Source organism: Pelmatolapia mariae, linkage group LG5 (assembly GCF_036321145.2).
Source record: "Pelmatolapia mariae isolate MD_Pm_ZW linkage group LG5, Pm_UMD_F_2, whole genome shotgun sequence".
In the NCBI taxonomy this organism is placed as follows: Eukaryota; Metazoa; Chordata; class Actinopteri; order Cichliformes; family Cichlidae; genus Pelmatolapia; species Pelmatolapia mariae.
This window is the reverse complement of record NC_086231.1, coordinates 24,440,942-24,456,343: the sequence shown is the minus strand read 5'-3', so window position 1 is coordinate 24,456,343 and position 15,402 is coordinate 24,440,942. Positions and strand designations below refer to the sequence as shown.

The 15,402-nt window shown below is 40.4% G+C and overlaps 1 protein-coding gene across 1 annotated transcript; it reads right to left on the bottom strand.

Annotated features, from left to right (window-relative positions):
* Positions 1 to 3,964: 3,964 nt before the first annotated feature.
* On the bottom strand, positions 3,965 to 13,326 carry ccdc3b (coiled-coil domain containing 3b). Its single transcript, XM_063473109.1, has 3 exons — positions 12,722 to 13,326; positions 9,014 to 9,188; positions 3,965 to 5,400 (listed from the first exon to the last, which is right to left on the bottom strand). The coding sequence occupies exons 1-3, from the start codon at positions 13,078 to 13,080 to the stop codon at positions 5,107 to 5,109; spliced, it is 828 nt and encodes a 275-aa protein (XP_063329179.1). The 5' UTR covers positions 13,081 to 13,326; the 3' UTR covers positions 3,965 to 5,106.
* Positions 13,327 to 15,402: the final 2,076 nt, after the last annotated feature.

Here is a 15,402-nt window from a genome sequence, read left to right as displayed (position 1 = left end):
TAATAAGCTCACTATTTTTAGATTGCCAAGACATTTGTGCTGCAAATTGCCCTCAACCTCGCCTGTATATCAAGATTGATCTTAAAGCTCACAGCTAAAGCTAAAAGCGTAGTACTGTGATTTAAGCTCGTCTCTAGGTGCAAAGAAATGCATCAGTCATTTTTATTGAAACAGACGTGGACACATGGACAGACAGCAATGAAAAATCGACTCCCCCTTTGCCGAAGGTACAGCTGCTTAAGTGTAAGGAGATGTTGAGGAAATGTTTGTAGATGTTATTGTGGTGGCGATGAAAGACTGAGAGACAGAGCTGTGTCTCAGTGTTTAGCCTTTCTAACAGTATTACCATAGATTTGGATCAGTCAGTTAGACCACTGTAGTCCTTAAAAAGAGTACAAACATTCATACTACAGAGAGGATGGCTGTTACCTAAAAAATTGATATAACCACCATAATATCACCTGTTGGTTTGTGGACGCCTCAATTATTTTAATCTATATCAAATATTTATTTATTTATTTTTGTTTTTTGGAAGCAGAAGTAATAAGCTAATGCTAGTTAACTTGGTTAATCCACAGTCGCAGAGGCCTAGAGATCAGTCGTCGACTCCCTGGCAACCTCCAGTCTTCTAGGAAAAATATATATTCCGCAGCCAGTTGGTGAGTGGTTGCTGCCTGCCGCCTGGTGCAACAAAGAGGGTACTGTACCAAAAAAGCCTGATTGAAATTGTTTTGGCTGCTAGCAGATTGATGCTGCCACCCACAGTGTGCATGAAAAATGCCAACATGTCTGCAAGCACTTGTCACGTACTCTCTGAGCTGTAGAGAAACTTGTGAAAGGTCAATGCAAACTGGAAGCAAAGAACGTTTGCCTCCCTGGAGAATGTTTGCAGACGACTCAGCATCCTCTGTGCAAACTACAGGTGACTGGTGATCAAAGCTTTTGCAAGGAGGTATTCCTTGCAACCAGTTTTATGTTAACAGCTGCCAGTAATCTCTGACAACAACTTGCCAACTAGTTGGGTCACATTTTCCCCAGTAACCAAAGGTTCCCAGATAGCCACAAATCAAGCTTTATGCCTGTGTCTAAGGGGTCTAAGCAGGAAGCATCCATATACTCTATTAGACTAGAAACATAGCACTTACAGCCATTTATGTTGGCTTCCGCCTGTCTTTCAAGGTGGGTATATCTAGCATAAACTTAGTCCTAATAAAACTAATACAATTTAAACTCATGAGTTATATATATATATATATATATATATATATATATATATATATATATATATATATATATATATATATATATAAAACACCTCTACACAGGGAGTTTTAGAAAGGGAAAATTTTAAACATAAACTTTAAATATAATTATTTCTGTTTAAAAGGTTGGCATTTCAACACAGGAGTCTGTGTTGTTTTCTGAGCCAGCCTCAAGTGGCCATTTGAAGAACTGCAGGTTTTGACACTTTTGACACTTAGGTGTGCTTCATTTTTCAGCTGTGCATATCTTCTAAAAGCTTAGAAATCTCCCAATCTAGTTGCACAGTCAGGTAAAAAAAATTACCTGAATTATTTTGTATTTAAAAAACAAAAACAAAAATCAGTGGTATTCCCATAAACCTAGCGTGCTAATCTTCTAAGCAGTGGTTGCAATTTCTAAACGATTAGCACATGAGCATTGTTGCTGTGAATAAGTGAATAACTGCGCTGTTTTTCACTCTCTGTCAGAAAACCACTTTTTAACTTCAAACAGCTCCTTATTCTGGTGCAAAGATGTCAGACAACAAACATGTGAGCAAATGTTTATGTGGTCAATACTTGAGCCTATCCCAGCTGCAAAAGGGTGAAAGGCAGGGTACACCCTGGACAGGTCACCAGTGTGACAGACAACCATTCAAATCTATCTAACCAGTTAACCCAACCCCATTACCTGCATGTCTTTGGAGAAATAAGCCAGAGGACCTACAGAGAACTGTTACCTCACAGGTAACAGTGCTAACCACTGCACTACCAACCTCAAGAGATTACAGCACTCACAGAATCACAAAAAATGCCTCAAGCCACTTTGCCTTGTTTTAATAAACTTAATTTGAAACACAAATCTCTGGGTTTCTTTGCTCTAAAGGAAAAACTGCATATCCAAGGGCCGACCCAGATAATTATCTACAGAAACAACAAAGTCAGTGTTAGGTTCTGAGGCTCAGAGTTAAAAGTTCTCTGCAGGACGTCTTTATGTGAAGCAGTAACAGACAGGGCGAAAGACTAAGTGTAAATGCTTGAGAAAATCTGAACTGCAAGGTGGGGAAAACAAAGAATAAAATGCAATAACCAATCAGAAAACATACTGGAATTATTAATACAAAAAAATAAATAAATAAATAAAACCAGAGAAAAATAACAGCATTTAAAATGGAAAATGGGGCCAGATAAACAAGCCGTGTCCACAGATAGCCAGGTCCTGTCGAGGTGGACCACCACTGTGCAAACGCATTGCCTGACATCTGTTTTGCAGCTTGGTTGTGCACGGTGGTTTATGTTGAGAAAGCGGTGTGTGTATATCATCTTTGGCTCAGATCCATGGGATCTTGACAGTTGGCTGCAGGCAAGGTTGTCGGATGCGATGGTTTCACAGGGAGAAGAAAGAGTCAACAAAGCAAAGACGAGGAGTGTGGATCTAGTCTCTTTCTTCGCTCAAGAGGCCACGTGATGCTTGAGAAGAAAAGCGTCATGGTCTGGTTTACTGCAGAACAACAGAACTGCAAGAGAAGTCCTGACATAAAACATGTTTGAAATGTGTCCGTTTTTCGTTTCTCCTCTGGACACGCAAAGAGAGGGGAAGCCCCCCGCCCCGTTCCCCCCGTTTTATGCGACAGCAGCATGTGGAAGAAATTTGGTTCAGCTCTCTTGGAAATTTTGTTGAAAATTTCATCTGCCAAGACGATTTTGCATCGTATAAATGTTCATTGTGAAAGTTCACCAGATCCAAGGTGGACAAAAGGTTGAGAGCAATGGGTCAATGCAGGGTTGATTTATTTTTAGGATTGATGTTTCTTTTGGGTTCTGTGAGAACTTTTGATTTATTAGCAGCGAATCGCACTAAATATGTTGTGCATGCCAGAAAGCATTTATCATTTTTGACTGGAAAACACGTAAAGCAGGAAACATTACGAATTGAAATCATTACCACTCTGCAACACAGCTCTTTCAGTAGTGGCTTTGTTCTGCTGTTTGGCTACATTTATTAGAAAGTATCAGCGTTGCAGATGAAAAGAACTTAGGAACATTAAACTTGGTTGGACTTCTGAATGCACCGTGTCAGGAAACAAAGACAAAGAAGCATGACTGCCTTAAACTGTTACATGAAACCTTTTTCTGCTGCTGCTGATTGGACAGATCTGGAAACAGATCCAGAGACCAACACTGCAACGCTGACTTTTTGCAAAGTTACAGCACTGTGCAAAAGCTGTGAGTCAAGCCTCATTTCTTTATATTTTCCTTCCAAGGAGCCAGCCTTTCTTGTCATTTTTAATTTAATTCAGGTTTCCTGTAGGTGTTTTTCTTTGGACATTGGCTTCTTTTTCACTCATTATCAGCTCAGTCTTTGTACCTGACCATGTTATGTTTTTTTTATTCAGAACTGGTGGAATTATAAATGCAGAAAAGTACCATCACATTTTCATCCATCATGCAATAGCATCTGCAAGGCATCTGATTTGCAACAGCTTGATTTTTTCGGTATGACAATGATCACAAATACACTGCTAATGAAGTAAAAGCAAAAAAAACCCCAAAATAACACAGGGAAACACTATCAGTCATGGATTGGCCTCCCCAGAGCCCCACTCAGTTTTTGGCAATGTGTTGAAAAGAGGAAAATGATGAAGCGTAAAGATCTGATTGACAAATGAAAGAAAAACCTCTGACAACTGCAACTTTCTGTAAAAATTAATTTATTCCAAAAAGCTACAGTCACTATTACAAAAGCTATTGTATCGGCGAGGCAAGCCAGGTGTTTACATTGTAGAGAGAGCAAGATCATATCAAAAGCAAATACAGAATGTATAACAAAAGCAACCTTTTTTTTTCTGACACAGAAAAAGCCAATCCCGTACCATGCCAGGCTCACTGGCTGGAATTAATGGGTGCTCAGCACCCTGTTATATACAAAAATGACACTTTGATTCAGTACAAATCACAGATTAATGTGAACTTGGAAAAATGCACTCTTGGGGGAAACCACCCCACAAACAAATACTGAATTTAAAAATATTTTTCACACCTTATTCTTTGGTATATTTGTTGCTCCTCGTAAAGAGAACTAGATCAATATGCAGGCCTGTAACCACTTACCCCACACATGCTTATTTTAGCTCACCAGCTTGCACAGCCAGTAATTGTGAGCATCTGAAGTCAACCTAATGCCATGCACTTACAAACTTCTGAGTTAATAAAAGGTTATTTGTACCTCAGCACTCGCAGGAAACGTAGGATCATTTAAAACAATACATGCCACACTGTCACATATCCTCTCAAAAGTCAACGTTTGATTTGAAGGATTTTGACAGCAAAAGCAAGAAATAAAACAAATTCTAAAATGTATACAATGCTTGTGTCCAGCACAGAAACAAGAAATATCAGATTTAGATATTTCATTTCCAATGTTTGAACATTATCTCCCTGTTGTTTGGGCATTCAAAAGCTTTGAACTATGAGCTTTCTAGTAGTTGTTTGTGCGGCCACTTGAAATAAACTGAAACGGTACACACTGGTATAAGTTGTGGGTAGATTAGGTGACAGTACAGTCGTGCAGAGAAACAATGACGTCACTGGCACAGATCAACTGAACCACAAACTAAAGAGTGAGGCACTAAACTTTGTTGCATGAGCAAAGCAGAGGAATCATTCTGCGGGTTAAAATGAATGCTTCTTTGAAAATAAGGCGAATCTTGTGGAAGACATGAAGAATACAGTGGCTTTCGTGCTTATTCTGAGTTCTTAGATCTTTCTGTCACCTCGCCCAACATTTCACTTGCTATTGTTTCAGTTTGATCTGCCACTAATGCTTCACAGAGAGCACTTCTCCGTCAGTTAACAGGAAGAAGCTCTAATTTTTTAGCTTTTTGGAGAGGGCCTTTTTAATCGGCTGGTTCTTTTGGTCCTGGGTCGTGTCCTGATCGGGGTGACTTTGCGGCTTCTTCGATTCGTAAATCTGTTTGAAGCTGAGGGTTTGCTGCTCTTTTGTTGTTTCTCGCTGAGCCTGGCGTAGCAGACGTTTCATGGTTTTCACCTTTTCCCTCAGGTGGCCGTTGGCTTTCTCCAAGGAACGCACTTTCTGGGAGAGGGTCCTCACCCTCTCTTCCTCCTCAAACAGAGCTTTCTGCACGGTGGAGCACAGCAACTGCGAGGAGAAGGAAAACAGAGCCAAATACGTTTGTATTACCTGAAAAAGCACGAAAAGCCTTACACTGGGTAAACATGTGAAAGGTTACAGTTAACCTCTCATTGAAGGCCAGTGTTAGCCTTATTCTGCATGCTTTCCCACAAATTTTCATCCTGCGCTGCAACTTGAGTGAATCATAGTTGGCGCTTTAGCCCACAATGACTCACGCTAAATACTAGAGTCAAGTCTAATCTCTCTGTGATACATTTAAGATGTAACACCTACTAGATATGTTGCTCTTGATGCCAGAATCTAATGAGAGAATCATTCTCGGCATGCTTTTAGTGCCAACAGCTCATAGATCTTCCAGTGTTTTAGCATTTGTATAAACAGCAGAGAATTTTTCGCTGTGTAACTGTGGCAGTGAACTGTTTTAAGCATTATCGTGTAGCACAAGTCCCTCTCTTTATGTAATACTGTGGGCAACGGTGCAGCTCTATAGCAACTAGGGAAAAATTGTTACACAACATACTTTTCCCATTTCAGTGAGACACCACTGTGAGATGGAACCTGTGACAGACATCCAAAGGCCTGGACCATTCCTGGGTGAAAAAACGAGCTCCAGATGCTTCAGAATGCATGCCTGTCTGCTTGAGTGTGGATTTCCGTAGCAGATCCTAATGCTTCCACACGGGCCAGCATGAAACACTGATGTAAATTCTCCTTCATCAGATAACAACCACTCATGGTTTTTCAGGAAATGTTAAAAATGTGCTGCCTGCCCACATCGCTGCTTAGTACATTACTTCTCGTTATATTAGCTGTGGGTTTTGCCCATGTGCTCTTCCATATGTCCCAGAGGGAATTCTGTGGAAATATTAAACTTTACAATGCAAAGAATGAAGTTTAGGAGCTAAAAGAAATGTTTTATGAAGCATAAAGTGTAAAGTGGCACATCTATGTTTTTGTGCACACGTTCAGTTAGAGGTGGACCAAAAGCAAACCTGCTGAACCTAGAACGGCGCCATGGATGGATTAGACGATAGCAGCTAGTGTGAAAAATTCATAAGTGTAATTCATCTTCAACATTCTTTGTATTAAACCGTTAAAGTCTGTTGGAAAATGAGCTTGGAGAGACATGAAATTCAAATTTGTATAATCAGGATTTGGGAGATATGGTTTTTCGGTTAGATAAACATCTCTCCTGTATGACACATGGTTTCAAACTACAATTGTTAGGATTTATAAGAACGACGGGAAAAAAACTTTAAGCTTCTGCAAAATTTTCTATTTGATTGCAATCAAGTGAAAAACTGATAAAATTAAGATGATTTAATTATTGTTATTATTGTTTTTAATGTCTATTTAGATTTAATGTAAGGGACAAAATTTGTGTGTGTTGTTTTTCTTTGTACACCGACTCCTCCTACACAATAAAGAGCTGAGCAACCAAACTTGGCACACAGGTACATCTTAGGCCCCCAAAGGGCTCTTATCAATTTCAGAGATTGTCATGTCATCAGGTTGCCTGGCAGACACATACGAGTGTGCTAAAATCAACTGTTTTTGTCTTTACACACGTACATCACCTCAAAAAAGCATCGTATCATTTTACCTTCGCGCCTAACAGCACAAACCGGCCAAACATACTGTAGCTTGGGCATGTCGTAGTGCATTAAATATATTCTGATGTTTAAACCCCAGAATGGCTCAAGCTCAACATGCAACACTGTTAAAAAGATCCTGCCTGCCTCTTCTGTGAAGCACACTTTTCTTCTTTCTTTCTGCACTTTTTCTAAAGTTTCTCTAAAATGCATCCAACCAACACAGACAATATCCAGGACTTCTAATGTGTCTGATCTAAATCTGTTTTAACCTAATTACTGAAGCAGTGTTGGATGATCTTGGCACAGAGCTTTGAATGTCCTTCATTAAACCTGGAGATCTATTCCTGAAGACTACTTAAAGAAATGACAAGAAAGCTTGATGAGAGAGTTCAGGCTGTGTTGAAGAATAAAGGTGCTCATAATAAATATTGACTTTCAAGCGTGTTAAAGTTTTTGGTGTGTATATTGTAAATATTTTTTTTCAGATGTCTCAATAAATCACTTCCCTATGTCACATATTCCTAAGAAAATATAAAGAAATGAGAGGCAGCTTGAGACTTTTGCACAGTTGGACCGTATGCAACCTGAAGCTGCGGTCTTCCTACATTGTGTGATTAGTGTTGGCTCTGTGTCCTATCACTGGGTCAAGACTGTTTTTGGCCCGTTAACACTAATATTTCACCATCAGTGTGAGAAACATAAAACTGTGGGAAAATCCCTGCTTCTTAAAATAATGTTTATGTTACTAATAACGTTTAGTGTTAAATCACAACATGACGTCACCCCATTTGATTTACTCCGGTTGACACTGGACTATAAGATGCAGGACATATTATCCAGTCTGATTTGACTTCAGGTCAACTGTCCAAACAGCGGTCGCTGAGTAGTACTAAAAGCAAAGTCTGTTTTTATTTTGCTAGAAGGAAATCTAATCACCAGAGTGATATAACAAAGCGGCACCGATATCAAGACGTCACTCTGTAATTATAATCACAAGCCGGATCAAAAGAAAAAGAAAAGTTTTCCATTAATGGAAATACAAAACTATGTTTTCTTTTCTTTTCTTTTTTTTAACCCATGGCAGATTCTTTCTTTTATGAGTAGTCAGCAAATGAAAACCAGACAGGAGTGAACTGATCTGAACCGGGGAGGGGGGAGGGGCTTATGCCAAAGGTTTAAATTCATTAAAGGAGATAAAAGAGCAGTGAGCGGCTGGAAACCGTTTCAATACTGACTCAGTCGAGGTTTGGGAGCAGCACGTGTAGACACAAACAAGCTTTAATCATTTCAGCAGTGACAGCAGGGGCATGAAGCGGAGACTGAGCTGGTTCGTTAAGGTCATATTAGAATCTCATGTGCATCATTAGAAGCATTACTAGAGTAAGAGTGTGGCACTGCTACACCACTGATCTGCAATCACGAGCTTTATTTTGTAGAAAATGGTCACTTACTTTGAAAATATTTTAATTATGTTTGTTCTACTTTATGTAGCGACTTTGTTCAGGATTCTTTGTATGTTTTTGTCCTTTAAACACTGAAAATTCTTATCTAGCCCAGTGGTTCTCGAGCCACTGCAGGGATGGCACGTTTGCTGATGCTATTACGCTAACCTTCATTTAAGTAAAGTTCAACTGCTAAAAACTGCTGGATGCAGGCTGTAAATTGTGGGGTGTGAGGAACCTCATTTCTGTCAGCCCCTGAAATGAGGCGTGCCAGAAAAAAGTTTGAGCACCGCTGATCTAGCCAAACCTAAAGAAACGTGCTTCTGGTTTCCCATGCTGTAAGAACACATTAAGGTCCTTTGAACAGGATGTCAAACTGAATACTTTTCACATTTACCACAATGCTTGTGGCTATCACGTCCTATATTATACTCTTTTGCCTGAAGTACTACGTGGGAAGCCACCAGAACTTGCAGCAGCTAAATAAGAAAAACGCTCCCCTTCTCACTAACTGGATTAAACAGATGACTTCAAAAGAGTCAAACATCAAGTCTCTGTTGGTGGGTCTGAGTATCTGCATACCCGGCTGTCCTCCTGAGCCTCCCACTCCGGGGTAAAGGTGTGGACTTGAGTTCCAGGCGTGCAGTTGGAAAACTGGAAGAGGCTAGCAAACATGCGGTGATTCTCTGCGGTGTCGGTAAAGATGGGGTCCTGAAAGTTCACTCCATGGGGGACGATGTTGTAATTCTCATCCATCCTGCATGACAGAAAGGGGAAAGAGTCTGTTGATACAGCGATGAGCAGGAGTGAAATGTGGGCTTTCAGTAAAAAAAAATAAAACTCAAATGTGTGGAAACAAACAGATGCACACAGACAGAAGAATAGATTGTGTAACATTTAATTATCACCAGAAGTCCCCTCAAAGCAAATAAATGGACTTGTGAAAAAATCGCTATAAGCATTTTGCACAAATCCACTCACCCAATGTTTGTTTGTTGTCTGAGAATTTAGGCATTTAGTATTTGTATGATTTTCATATATACAATTTCTTTATCTGGGGGAAAAAAGAAACACATCTCTAGAGAATTGTTAACAGATCTTGCTCTATTTTTATGCAAATTCAAGCATTATGTGGATGACTCAAACCAGCAAATTACAAGCCAAAGGCTTTTACAAAGCATGTTTCATATCTTCAGGAAGTCTTGAAGCAGTGGGTTTCCATACATCTGGATTCCATCTCATATCCCTCAAGGGACATCAAAAGTTTGGCTGTCCCTATAGGAAGCTGTGTGGGTGTGTGTTGTATATGTGGGTATCTGTGTGTATGTTGAAAGAGCGAGAAGAAAGCTGATGTTTTGCTTCAACAGAAGATGTCAAAGGTGAGATGTAATCACAGTGACTGTGAGGTCTGAAGAAATGAAAATCCTTTTTCTTTTTTTTTCTTTTTCTTTTTTCACACAGTATCGGTTTAATACATGATCGAGAGTGCAAAAGCAGCCCGTGCACACGTTCTTCAAAAACCTTACTTTGAGTAAAAGTAAGTATAGCTTTCTCCTCCTTCAAGGCTTGGTGTTAGGTTACCTCATTTTTAACGTAAAAGTTACAAATCCTGAAAAAAATGAACTACAAGCTAAGGGTTTTGCATCGAACATATGGCTAAAGCAGAACACTCAATCTGTCTCATTTAAAGGTCCCGAGGGAGGTCTTCAGTTGCATTTTTATCCATGCTCAGCTCTGTCCAGGGAGCTTATACTCATGATTGATTGGAAAGACTATTTTAGTCAGAGACTATGCTTTTGGGGCTTTTACAACAGGAAATGAACATCTACTGGAGACTGTGATGAGAAGTTTTCAGTTTGGACTTGATACTATAGCGTCTGGGACTTGATGTTGCACTCCACTAAAACTAAACTGATCTGTTTCAGGTTCAGGAAACAGGAGGTGCCTTGACCTCGCGCATAGCAGAACATGCAAACACAATTTGTTTAAGCCATATCTCATCTCCCATCTAAACCATTTGATTTAATACTCTCTAAATATTTGGTTGCTGTGGTGTCAAACACCACACGAAACTGAGACTAAAACCTTTTTCTTCTTTTTTTTAGGGTACTAAAAGAATGGTTGGAAAATAAATCGATTTGCTATTCTTGCAATCACCAGGAAACTTAGTTGGATTGTTTAAATATGTAAATATGAAGCTACTAACAGCATAACAGCATATGGCTTCGAATAAGCATCCTTTCACTCACCAAGCCTGTGCTGTCCAGAGGAAGTAAAGGGTATTCTTCTCCCCCACTTTCGCCAAGTGCACGCTCACAGGGGATTTTTGGATCTTTCTATTAATGCTTTATGTCTTGCTTAGTCACACACTTCCTGTGACTTTAGGAAGTGCTGCTCTTGGCCAGCTAATGAACTCCCAGATTGCATCACCCCCTGTTAAACTGTAAGGTGAAATTTTCAGGCTTTGTTCTGATCTCTGCGATTTTTTTTACATGAAGTTACGAGTCTTGCCACACACTGTCATTTGATATGTTGTTATGACAGTGTAATAACTGTTTCCATCCTAGTAATTACTTGGGTTCTTGAACTATTTTTTTTTAAACCAAACTGAAAAGATCTCTGTTAAAAGCAGTACACTGGCAGTCTTTCAATCCTAGATGCCCTGAAGTTAAAGGAAAATGTGGGTAAACATATTTGGGGGTTTTCCTCCATTATATCTTTGGTAAACATTGACAAAGACCACTGTATTGCTTTACTGAAGTAATCATGGCTTTTTAATTATCTTCAGGTCTCCACTTAAACACAACTCTGTTGCGACTTGCTCTAGGAAGTTTCCGATAGTGGTCGTCTGCCCTGATTACAGGGATAACATCCGGATGGTTTTCACCATCGCAACAGGGGGACGGCAAAGCCGTCCCTGAAGGTGTGATTAACTCAGGCTGGTAAAAAAAATCATATGAAAGTCTTTTTGCTATTACCACTCACAGCAAAACACTATCACACATGTGCACATAATTCTGCATATATGAGGTGTAACATGTGCTATAAAACATTATTGTTGTTGGCTCTGCCACATACCCTCATGTGGGACAGACAAACTTTAAACTTGAGGAATGCATTTTTAGTGCCCCTCTCTGAATATCCTGTCTCTTCATCTGTAAGGCGTGTCAGCACACGCTCCTTTTATCAGGTGACACGCTGGTGCATATATGGAGGACAAAAGGTGGTCGTATTGACCGCTGGTGTGCTCATAACTCTCCAAAAATTCTTTGTAGGTTTACCTTCAAGCTCTTGGAAATGTCTGGCTCTGTAATTACACTAGCTGGAAAGCAACAGACGTTTCCTGAGCAACAGTGTTGTTTCTGTCCAACACAGACATTTAGGAATTAACCTGCTCCATACTTTTCTTTTCTTTTCTTTTCTTTTTAATCTGGAAATTGGTTGGTTATTAGGCACATTAACTGAAGTTGGGATGGTGTCACAGACAGATAATGACTGAAAGAGAATATGCTGTATGGGGGACAGGTGCCAGTTATCTGCCTTTGAGTGAACTTTGAGTGCAAATTCACTAAATCTGTCAACAATACTTTGTTTCCATGACAGATCTCAGCACAGGCCTGATGAGGTGGTGGTTTTCATTGGAAAGAGTGCTACGTGCCATCTGTGGATTTTGCATTATTCATAGAGAATAAATCACATCTGCACTTAATGAGGATGAAGAAAACTTAAACCTACTAGTGATCATTATTTTTCACCATATAAAGCAATGACATGGCTATTGACTAAACCTTTTGTTCTTCTATTCTTTAAATATTTAACTGTCTCTTGTGTCAAAGAGGACCTAAGAAAAAGATGGACAGGTAGCCAACTTAGTCAGGTAATCATCTTCTGATGCTGATGTAATGCAGTCAAATGCACATTTAAGCGTCTTTTTGACCTGTAGTAGATCATCTGTCAGGGACAAAGCGTTACACACACCGCATATTTGAGTATTTACATATAAAATCCTTAAACGCTGTCTACTTTTGTCTATATTTCCAGATTGAATATATAGGATGTGTGAAATTAAATGCAACATTTGAACTAAGCATCTTGTACAGAGGGGCCCGATTCCTAGTGTACCGTTTACAGTCTTCTTACCAAATTAAACCAGGCGCTTGCAACTTAGGTGAGCATGGTGTTAAAGTCCTAGGAGTGAAGCTTAACTGAGACTGGCATCAAATCAGACTACAGCTGTCTGTTATCACGCGTGATTAATGCCATACCAACTTTATTCATCTGTGAGTTCACCTTAGGAAGAAGTAGTAGTTGTTGTCTTTGGTGACGCTGTAGGAGAAGCAGGGGAAGTAACCGAGGCCGGTGACATTAAACCTGGAACCCGCAGGAACCTCCAGCATGCTGCCCCACGCCTGATCGCACAGGAGCTCAATCTCGGCGGAGAAGAGCAGGTCAGTGTCGTGCTGCCACGGCAGATAGTTATACACGCTGTACGACTCCTTGTGCAGCGCCAGCACCTTGGCAAACACGATGATCTCCGCCAGCTCGGCACGGCACGCTTCCGTCTGCGGTCTCCAGTCATGGGGTAGCTGACACCCCCAGCTCCCCTCGGGACGGACGGCTGCAAAAATAAACGCCAAAATAATCCACATGGTGTGAAAACGAGGAGACAACCGTGAGTCAGGGAGGCGCACCAAGGCGCGCAGTGCTGGTGATGGATGAAATCACTGAGGAAAAAGAAAAAAAAGCTGCAGGGATTTCGCTACAGGCGCATACTTCCACCAATGCACAATTAATATTTAGTTTCAGAGTAAGTTACTTAGGAAAAAAAATATTTTGAGCAACAAAATAATCCCGTGTATCCTTCACCGTGGTCCTACTACTGCCTCCAGCCACAATTCGTTGCAAGTGGACCAGCCCATTCACCTCAGCATCCCCCTGTAAAAACGCTGCCTCTCACCTTTAGGATGGCAGCAGGAGGAGCAAAGACAAAAAAGGTGCTCCTTCAGTTTCAAACCTACATTTTCCTGCGAAAACACAATAAAGGCTCGACCTTCAGTGCTGGTAAACTCGAGTATTTAAAGCAGCAAACCCATCGTGAAATCCCAGCAAACAATAGAAGATTACGGGTTTTAATTGAAACTCATTAAAGAAAGAATAGTGGCGCCCTCTAGTGACTATCCGCAAGATAGCAGCGGTAGAACTGGAAAAAGAGTTGATAACTTATACTAGTTGCATGTCAAGTGGCAAATATCCAGCATCCATCTATCCATTAATCGTGGGGACAGCAGCCTAAGAAGGAAAGCCCAGACCTCCCACCACCTCCAGCTCATCCGGGGAAACACTGAGGCCGAGAGTCCTGGGAGGCCTCGCCTATAGGAGGCATTCAAGTAAGATGAACGTGCCACCCCAGCTGGCTCCATGCGATGTGGAGGAGTAGCGGCTCAGATTTGAGTTCCTCTCATTTACATGAATTATGTGGATAGTTTTATAAATGTCGATGATTTTACTCAAACGAATCCAGTGTGGTCACAGAAATCTTTAGATGGAGTCATCATTGCTCTGAAAGATCTCTCTCAGTGTGACGCATTGCTGTGCGAAGTGTAATTCATTTACAGCTGTTAAGTTGTATAATGAGAATTCCCAGTTTTGGGGGTATTTCCTATTTTCATTTCATACAACAGCAGCTTCCAAATGAGTTCTGCACAGATCCTGTATAATAAGGAAAAAAATAACTGCTTTAACATAAACAGAAACTGATTCAGTCAGAGTAAATTTGTTTTTCTTTTATAACCTTTCACACACTATTGAAGAATTGCAGATTTGAACATTAGGTTTTAAAGCTCCATGACTTAATGACCTTCTACCACAATAGCTTCATACAGAGTCAGTTAGACTGAGTTGCTCTGCAAACAAAGCTACTACTTTTTTTTCCTTTGGATAACTTGAAGTGTTTGAGAATATTTTATAACTCTTAAACCTTTCCGAGTATAGCTCTGATGTGCTCCCTCGCACAGTTCTTCCTTCCCTGTCGCTCTGTGCAAATCCATCAAATTCTTGTTGTCCCTGTGGGATTACTGCAGGGGATGGTGGTGGGCGTGGGTATTTCTCAGGTAACAAACACAAAGTAGCAGCACCTGAAAGGGGGCACAGTATTCCAGCGTATGACAGAGGAGTTCAGTCTGCAAGAGGACATGGCGGTAAAGCTGCTGATTGTGATGCTCACGGTCAACTACATCTGTGACGGAGGTGAAATGTTTTTATGATAGGACAGAATATATACATCTAGAGGAAATTCGGTGTTAAATTAATGTATCTGCCTCACCTGTTTGTGTGGCAGCACTGTTGAGAAAATCAACAGCGTCTGACTTTTTGCAAAAAACAAGAGAGGAGGAACCATCAAGGTGTTTCCCTGGAGGCTGCAGCAGCACCGAGCTCAGTGAGGCTGAAGAGCTGATAGACGTGAACGCAGGAAATGTAAGTAAGGAGGAAAGTGCCACAGTTTTACGCCCACACTTGTAGCTTATGTTTACTTTGATTTTAACAACTGCTTCTCTGATAGTAGACAATACAGACTATTTTGGAACTCTTAGCACGAAACGAGTGAAACATCTTCACGTGCTAAAATGTTATTGTTAGAAAATGAGCTGAATAACCAGCACATTTGAGATAAGGGAGTTTAAGGGAGATAAGGGAATTTATGCGGACACATTCTGTACTAATTACTGATGCATTTCCTTTTCATTGTTTCGTTTTAAACTGCATGTAGAGTGTATGTCATCTACAGATCTTTCACGCCACAATCCTCTCTGCAGTCCTCAAAAAAAAAACCCAACCAAAAAACAAGTGTAAATGTCAGTAACTGCAGACACTGTGAAGAGAAATATTTTAGGTAAAAGTAGGCCATGTCCCCATTTGGCCAGAGGGACTTGAGATTCTATCCACACGAAAATAAACCTAAAGAACAAAGACAA

What these genes read in the sequence shown, in the direction of transcription:
- ccdc3b (XM_063473109.1), bottom strand. Translation starts at nt 13,080, where the DNA reads ATGTGGATTATTTTGGCGTTTATTTTTGCAGCCGTCCGTCCCGAGGGG. An exon ending in AACTACTACTTCTTCCTAAG is followed by an intron (nt 9,189 to 12,721) that starts GTGAACTCACAG and finishes TCTGTCATGCAG; the next exon opens with GATGGATGAGAATTACAACA. An exon ending in AGGCTCAGGAGGACAGCCGG is followed by an intron (nt 5,401 to 9,013) that starts GTATGCAGATAC and finishes TTCTCCTCGCAG; the next exon opens with TTGCTGTGCTCCACCGTGCA.